This window comes from Scardinius erythrophthalmus (assembly GCF_964197995.2).
Source record: "Scardinius erythrophthalmus genome assembly, chromosome: 1".
NCBI lineage: Eukaryota > Metazoa > Chordata > Actinopteri > Cypriniformes > Leuciscidae > Scardinius > Scardinius erythrophthalmus.
In genome coordinates, this window is record NC_138221.1 from 5,003,452 (window position 1) to 5,012,180 (window position 8,729).

The 8,729-nt window shown below is 39.0% G+C and overlaps 1 protein-coding gene across 1 annotated transcript; it reads left to right on the top strand.

Moving 5' to 3' along the window:
• Window positions 1–4,724: 4,724 nt before the first annotated feature.
• LOC308694882 (piggyBac transposable element-derived protein 4-like) lies at window positions 4,725–7,255 on the top strand (the record flags this gene model as incomplete). The annotated part of the gene is made up of 2 exons (XM_081372692.1): window positions 4,725–5,281; window positions 5,867–7,255. The coding sequence occupies 2 exons, from the start codon at window positions 4,725–4,727 to the stop codon at window positions 6,990–6,992; spliced, it is 1,683 nt and encodes a 560-aa protein (XP_081228818.1). The 3' UTR covers window positions 6,993–7,255.
• Window positions 7,256–8,729: the final 1,474 nt, after the last annotated feature.

Below are 8,729 nucleotides of genomic sequence, written 5' to 3' on the forward strand. Positions count from 1 at the left end.
GCCAGTGCAGTTTTGACAGAACCGGGCTAATATGGTCATACTTCCTGGTTCTGGTAAGAACTCGAGCTGCTGCGTTTTGGACCAGCTGTAGTTTGTTTATTAAGCGTGCAGGGCAACCACCCAGTAGAGCATTACAATAATCTAGCCTTGAGGTCATGAACGCATGAACTAATTGTTCCGCATTTGTCAATGAGAGCATATGACGTAATTTAGATATATTTTTAAGATGGAAAAATGCAGTTTTACAGATACTAGACACGTGACTTTCAAATGAAAGATTGGTATCAAAGAGCACACCCAGGTTCCTAACCGACGACGAAGACTTAACAGAGCAGCCATCAAGTGTTAGACAGTATTGTAGATTATTACGTGAGGAAGTTTTTTGTCCAATAATTAGAAACTCTGTTTTTTCAGAATTTAGAAGTAGGAAATTACAAGTCATCCAATTTTTTATATCCGCTATGCATTCCGTTAATTTTGTGAATTGATAAGTTTCGTTAGGTTTTGAAGAAATATAGAGCTGAGTATCGTCAGCATAACAGTGAAAGCTAATTCCATGTTTCCTAATGATATCTCCTAAGGGTAGCATGTACAGAGTGAACAGCAGCGGTCCTAATACTGAGCCTTGTGGTACGCCATACTTAACCTGTGATCGATGAGACATCTCATCATTTACTGCTACAAACTGATAACGGTCAGATAAGTATGATTTAAACCATGCTAGTGCATTTCCTGTAATGCCAACATAATGTTCTAATCTATTTAAAAGAACGTTGTGGTCGATGGTGTCAAATGCAGCGCTAAGATCGAGTAACACTAATAGAGAGATACAACCACGATCGGATGATAAGAGCAAATCATTTGTGACTCTAACGAGAGCTGTTTCGGTACTATGGTACGGTCTAAATCCGGACTGGAAATCCTCGCAGATATCATTTCTTTCAAGAAAGGAACACAGTTGTGAGGATACTGCCTTTTCTAATATCTTTGACAGAAAAGGTAGATTCGAGATCGGCCTGTAATTGACTAATTCTGAAGGATCAAGTTGCGTTTTTTTAACAAGCGGTTTAATCAAAGCCAGCTTAAAGTTTTTTGGTACGTATCCTAGAGACAAAGACGAATTAATGATATTAAGAAGAGGATCTATGACCTCTGGAAGTATTTCTTTCAGTAGTTTAGTCGGTATAGGGTCTAACATACATGTTGTAGATTTAGATGATTTAATGAGTTTAGTAAATTCTTCCTCTCCTATAGCAACGAATGAATCAAATTTTTCCTCAGGGAGACTACAATGCACTGCCTGATGCGATACTGTAGTAGACGGTTGCATAGTTATAATTTTGTCCCTGATATTATCAATCTTATAAGTGAAGAAGTTCATAAAGTCATTACTGCTGTGTTGCTTGGAAACTTCGGTGCTTGAAGCTTTATTTTTCGTTAGTTTAGCCACCGTTTCAAATAAATACCTAGGATTATGTTTATTTTCTTCTAATAGGGTTGAAAAATAAGCAGATCTAGCAGCTTTTAAAGCCTCTCTGTAAGTAATTGAGCTCTCTTTCCATGAAATGCGAAATACCTCTAGTTTTGTTTTCTTCCAGTTGCGCTCCATTTTTCTGGCTGCTCTCTTAAGGGCCCGAGTGTGCTCGTTGTACCACGGCGTTGGACTATTTTCTTTAATCTTCTTTAAGCGCAACGGAGCAACTGTGTCTAAAGTGCTGGAAAAGAGAGAGTTAAACGTTTCTGTTGTAATATCTAGTTCTTCTAAGCTATCTGAGATGCTGAGATGATGAAACTGATTAGGAAGATTATTAATAAAGCAATCTTTAGTAGCAGAAGTGATAGGTCTCACATATTTGAAACACGGAGTCGGCTTTGCAGCCTTGGCTAAATGCAAATTACACGAGACTAGATAATGATCTGAGATGTCATCGCTCTGCTGCAGAATTTCAACGGCATCCACATCTATTCCGTGTGATAATATTAGATCTAGAGTATGATTACGACGATGAGTAGGTCCTGACACGTGTTGTCTAACTCCAATTGAATTTACAATGTCTTTAAATGCCAATCCCAATGCATCTTTTTCATTATCGATGTGTATATTAAAATCACCAACAATTAGTACTTTATCTGCATTCAATATTAATTCTGATAGAAAGTCCGCAAATTCTTTGATAAAGTCTGTATGGTGCCCTGGTGGCCTGTATACAGTAGCCAGCACAAATCTCAAACGTGATTTATCGTTTACACTATATATTTTTACATTAAGCACCAATGCTTCAAAAGAATTATATTTAAAACTTGATTTCTTAGTGGTTTTGAAACTATTACTATAGATTACAGCAACACCACCCCCTTTGCGTTTCAGACGAGGCTCATGTTTATAACAGTAATCTTGCGGGGTTGATTCATTTAAAGTAATGTAATCGTTTGGTTTTAGCCAGGTTTCTGTCAAACACAGCACATCTAGGTTATTATCTGAAATCATATCGTTAACAACGAGTGCTTTTGAAGTAAGCGATCGAATATTCAGCAACCCAAGCTTTAGCATTTGCTCATCTGTATTATAGCTGTTTTTTATTTGTTGAACATCAATTAAATTTTTAACCTTAGTTGGGTTTAAACGTTTTTTGGATTTCCAAATTCGGGGAACAGACACAGTCTCTATATGATGATATCTAGGTGAAAGAGGCTCTATGTGATGGGATTTATCTGACCTTGGTGACGAGAGGCCGCTAGCAGACAGTCGGTTTAGCCAGTCTGTCTGCTTCCTGACCTGAGCCCCAGATTGTCATGTTTGAGCTCTAAGACTATGAGCCATATTACTAGAGAGAAGAGCAGCACCATCCCAGGAGGGATGAATACCATCTCTTTTCAACAGGTCAGGTTTGCCCCAAAAACTTTTCCAATTGTCTATGAATTCTATATTATTAAGCGGACACCACTTAGACAGCCAACCGTTAAGCGAACACAATCTACTAACTATCTCATCACTCCTGCGAACAGGAAGGGGGCCAGAGCAAATTACAGTCCTTGACATCGTACTTGCAAGTTCACACACCTCTTTAATATTAATTTTGGTGATCTCCGACTGGCGGAGTCGAACATCATTAGTGCCGACATGAATAATGATCTTAGAGAATTTACGATTAGCATTAGCCAGCACTTTTAAATTTGCTTTGATGTCAGGCGCTCTGGCTCCCGGCAAACATGTGACTATGGTGGTTGGTGTCTCTATTTTCATGTTCCGTGTAATAGAATCGCCAATAACTAGGGCACAATCATTCTCAGTGGGTGTTTCACTGAGCGGGGCAAATCGATTTGTTATGGTAATCGGAACGGAAGAGTGGTTTTTAGATCCGCGACTAGAGCGATCCCTCACTGTCACCCATTTGCCCGGCTGCACGGGCTCTACTTCAGCCAGAACCGACTCATGTAAAGTGTGCACTATTCTATGCGCATCCAAAACATCTAAAGCACTAGCACTCTTACTATCCTCAATTAAAGTTTGGATGCGTGTTTCTAATTCTGAAATCTTCTCTGTCAACCTAACTGTCTCCTTACATTTATCACATATAAATCCTATATTGTCGACAGAGAAGCCTATACTAAACATGTGACATGAAGTGCAAGTGACAATAACAGGACAAGACATTACTCACCGTGTTTGTTGAGTGATTCTTACTCACCTGAGCTTTTTATGAACTCAAAGGCGCGGACGCGCGAGAGAAAAATAAATAAATAAAATAGCTGAGCGCACGGGTGGCGCGTTAACAGGCTAGCGAATTACTAGCGTTTTGTGCTAGTAGTACTAATAACAAAAGCTAGCGATGTCAGGTTAATCTGAGATGTTGGGTAAAATGTAGTAGTATAAACAACTAGAAATGGTAGTAAAATGATGGTTCAAAACAAAGAAATATATGGCTAAGACGGAGCTTATCGCACCGAATCAAACAAACACACTCACAGCAGGCAGCGAGGCAGACAGGAGCAATCGATCAGACAGGAGCAATCGATCCCAGACAGGATATAAAAAGTATACTGGCATTATGCTTTCATCCTAACACTTTTAACACACTTTAAAATAATACTATACTATAATATATACTATATTACACTTTATAGAAATATATTATACTAAAATATACTTTAAGTGAAAGTTATGTGCACTTTCTAAAGTGTACTTATTTGAAAGAAAATGTAAGCATATTTTTTATATATTTTAAATTGTATGCTCAAAATTGTCATTGTAACATAAAAAGCATATTTTAATACTGAATATACTATATATTTAATATTAATATAAAGTATTAATATAAACTTTAATACTGAATAATACTAATATTCATACTGAAAGCATAAATATTTTAAAAGTGCACATTTTAATACCAACACTGTAATATTAAGTTTGAGTGTATTTTAACCCATTTGTGCCGGATGCTGCGCGCCGCAACATTACATCTGCTGCCGGTTACTGCATTGCGCAACTTTAAACCTCCTGCCGGCTGCTGCGTGGCGCAGCATTTTGTACTCGTCATACTTTTCACGACGCGCGCAGCATATAACGCACTGTCATTGGTTCAAATGCACATGTGGTGGGTCTTGTTGGTTTTTTAAAGACCACGTGACCCCCAAATTGTACTGTGGTTCGCTGAAAATCATGTCAATCAATCAGACATACACGTGCACTTGTTTTGGGTTTTTTTTTAAACGCGAGCGGGAAAATGGCAGCGACTGAAGATGATTTTGACAGCGAGGGCAGTGACATTGAGTTGGATGATAGTGAAGAGTTTGAGAGAGAGGAGGTGGTAGAGGATTATGATGAAAACGACGATCCTTTAGATAGAGCACAGGAGTGGGATTTGTGGGACACAGACGGAGAGGAGGAAGACGGCTTTTACGGATTCCAGGTAGACTGGAGAACTGAGGGTTACCAGCCGCGCAAGGCGAAGCAGTTCACCCGCAAACCGGGGGTGAAACAGCCGATCCCCGTGGATGCTAGCCCCCTGGATGTCTTTTTGCGTATTTTTACCGATGAGCTTTGGGAAATGTTGGTGATGGAAACTAATCGGTATGCCGAACAGACGCGCGGTCAGACCCCCACCAACTCGAAGTGGAAACCTGTCTCCAAAACGGAGATGAAGACATTTGTCGGGCTGTGTCTCGCCTTCGGTATTATGAAGCTGCCAGCACGCAGGGATTTCTGGAGGCAGACTAAATGGTTGTACCAGACCAACGTCCCCAAGGCAATGGCAAGGGACCGCTTCGACATGATCTGGAGGTAATGATTTTTTTTTTTTTTTTATGAATAACTAGCATAATAAATAACATAATAATATAATAATATAATAATGTGATGATGGTTTATAATGATAATAATAAATAAAATATTGTTAATATATAAATACTGACATAATGAATAAATAGCATAACTAGTAATACAAAAATGGCATAATGAATAAATAGCATAATGAATAAATAGCATAACTAGAAATACAATAATGGCATAATGAATAAGTAGCACAATAAATTATATAATTATGGTGATGATGGTTGATAATGATAATAATAAAAACAAAAACGTTAATATATAAATACTGGCATAATGAATAAATAGCATAATAAATATTAATACAATAATGTCATATTGAATAAATAGCACAATAAATATTAATACAATAATGTCACATTGAATAAATAGCACAATAAATATTAATACAATAATGTCATAATGAATAAATAGCATAATAAATAAATAACAATACATATAAATACTATAAATATACATACGACAGTACATATAAATAAATACAATGATGACAATAAATGTTATGTTATAAATTAATCTTATCATATGCATTTTCAGATATCTCCATCTCCAAGACAACATGGACCCTGCTGTGGACAAAACGGACAAGCTCTGGAAGATCCGGCAGTGGATGGACCTCCTCCTGGTTAGATTCCAGGCGCTCTATGAGGTCAATGGCTTTGTGACTGTGGATGAGTCCATGGTAAAGTACAAGGGACGCCTGGGCTTCCGGCAGTACCTCCCCATGAAGCCGGTGAAGTGGGGAATAAAGGTGTGGGTCATGGCGGAGAGCAAAACAGGCTACGTCACACATTTTCAGGTGTACACGGGTGCCATTCAGGGTAAGACGGAGAAAGACCTGGCTCACCGGATAGTGTCAGACCTGGTGGCCCCTTATTACGGGTCCAACCTGTCCGTATACATGGACAACTTTTACACCAGTGTGAAGTTGATGGAGGACCTCAAGGTCAGGGGGGTGCAAGCTTGTGGAACGGTTCGTGCCAACAGGAAGGACCTCCCCAAGATTAAGCAGCTCACAAAGAAGGCTGAGTTGAACAAGCATGATTTCAATGTGGCGCAGCGGGATGACTTGACTTTCTGCATCTGGCAAGACACCAAGGCTGTGATGGTCCTCTCCAACTATCATGACCCAACAGCTCATGGGTTCGTGAGGAGGAAGGCCAATGGTCAACGCCAGACAGAGGTCCGGGTGCCAGCATGCCTTGCTGACTATCAGCAACATATTAAAGGAGTCGATCTTCTGGACCAGATGGTGGGCTACTATCAGATCCATCATCGGTCTACGAAGTGGTGGAGGAGGCTTTTCTTTTATTTTGTTACGGTGGCGTGCTACAATGCCTTTGTGGCTGCCAGGTCTGCGGGAGGAGCGGAGTGGAAGTACAGGAGGGGCGGCTACAAGGACTGGCTGGAGGATCTGACCCAGGAGCTGATCGTCCCCGTCACTGCAAGAAGTGCTCCTAATGTGCTCCCCACCAGCCCAACTGGAGCTTCTGCTGAGCATGACCTGGTCCAGATCAACAAAAAGAGGAAGACCTGCAGGGAGTGTTCTCTGAAGCACTGCGGCACCGATGTGCGTCCTGGATCAACTCTGATGGGGTGCAGGCAGTGTAACCTTCCCCTTCACCGCGAGTGCTTCATGTACCACGTCGTTCGCCACAAATGATTTGTCTGTCTATGTGAGGAGGAGATGTGAGCCATGAGCTCAGAGACTGAGACTGTTCCCAGTTCCACCTCAGGACTTTCCCCACCTCTCTCTCATAACAAGATGCATTGTTCAATGTGTTGGCATGTTTAAATGTCATTTGTTATATTTTATATGATTAATGTATTTATTTTTTCCCATATGATTTTGAGAATTTTTAGAAAAATGTGTTATGTTAGTGCCAATGTTGCCATGTTTTAATAAAAACTGAGATTCTTACCTTTAAAATGCACTTTATTTCATGTTTCTAAGTGCTACAGAGGCTTAGATATTAAGGTTTTGGTAGGCGTTGACAATTCTTAGTATTTTTTCTGAAAACCCTCAGGAGATAAGGGTATTTATCCTAGAATAACATAGGTTTTTATAGGCGTTTTTAGCAGGCGTTTTAGGAGTAAATGGGTTAAGTTAGATTTGAGTCTTATGAAGTGCAGTTATTCATGCTAGTACTTCAGGACATTCTTTTAGAAAGCGTTCAATAGTATTTCTATAAAAATGCACTTTTCCACCATTTATGAAATTTTGTGATGTGTGTAAAGTACACAGATAGCAATTATTGCAGCTGTTCTGTAATGTTTAATCAGTTTTGCAGACAAATAGGATACATCTTACACACAAAATGACATTAAATAAAACATTAAATGCACACTTCAAAAATACAGATGCACAAAAAATGTGTTATGCTGAAAAGCAATTGGTTTAAACCATCTTGCAACACCCATATTGCAACAGACAAGTTAATACTGGCTAAATTATAAGCAAAAAAATTTGAAATTCATTCACACTGTTAACATTGTTAACAAGTGTTCAAAAAAGAACATTTCATGGTATTGTTTAAAGGAGAAAAAGCAGGGCTACTGCAAACAAGACCAATTGAAGAGTGTACAGACCAATAGTCGCTGACCGTGTTCATGCGTATTGGACTGATATAGAGGTCGGTTTGGCGTTGATGTCTTTAAAGTAGAAGCTACCCAAGAATTTTAGTCTCTTTCAACATTGTTTGGATGTGGAATGACACATTTTGTCCTTGGACTTAACCATTACACATTTACGCTCAAGTGATTGGGGATGCACGGCAAATACATTATGGGTGTGAGACACCTAATTTATAAATGTGGAAAATATATTTAACTGAGCATCTCTACACACCTTTCCTCCACTCTTGGCAAGCTCTTTTACTAAAATACAGAAGTTGGTTAATGTGGATGAGGCCCCATCATCAGATGTAAAAAGCCACCAGGGTCATAACTTCGCAGAATGTTCCATCATTTAACTGTACAACTGAATTATTTCTCTTTTTAAGAGTTGTGTTATTATATGAATGATAAACCACACTGCTACAAATGAAATGGTCATAAAATATACCTAAATTAACTGTTTCTTTGGGCAGCCAAAACCTCTGACATTGTTGAAACTCCGTTGATTTCTTTCTTATGCTATATGTACTTTGAAGTTTGTCAAATAATGTCTTTATGCTATCATTAGCATTTGCCATTGTAGTCCCTTCTTTTTTTGAGAGACCCCTCCACCGAAGGAATCTTTTCACTATTTGTGTTGGCACTTGTGTTGTTCCACTGAAAAACCTAAGCAAAGTCCCATTAAATGATTCAAATGGAAATGTGGATGTTGCCCACAGTGGTCCCCAGTTACGCATGCCTGCTGCCAAGTGCATTAATAAATGCACATTAAAATAAGCATTTG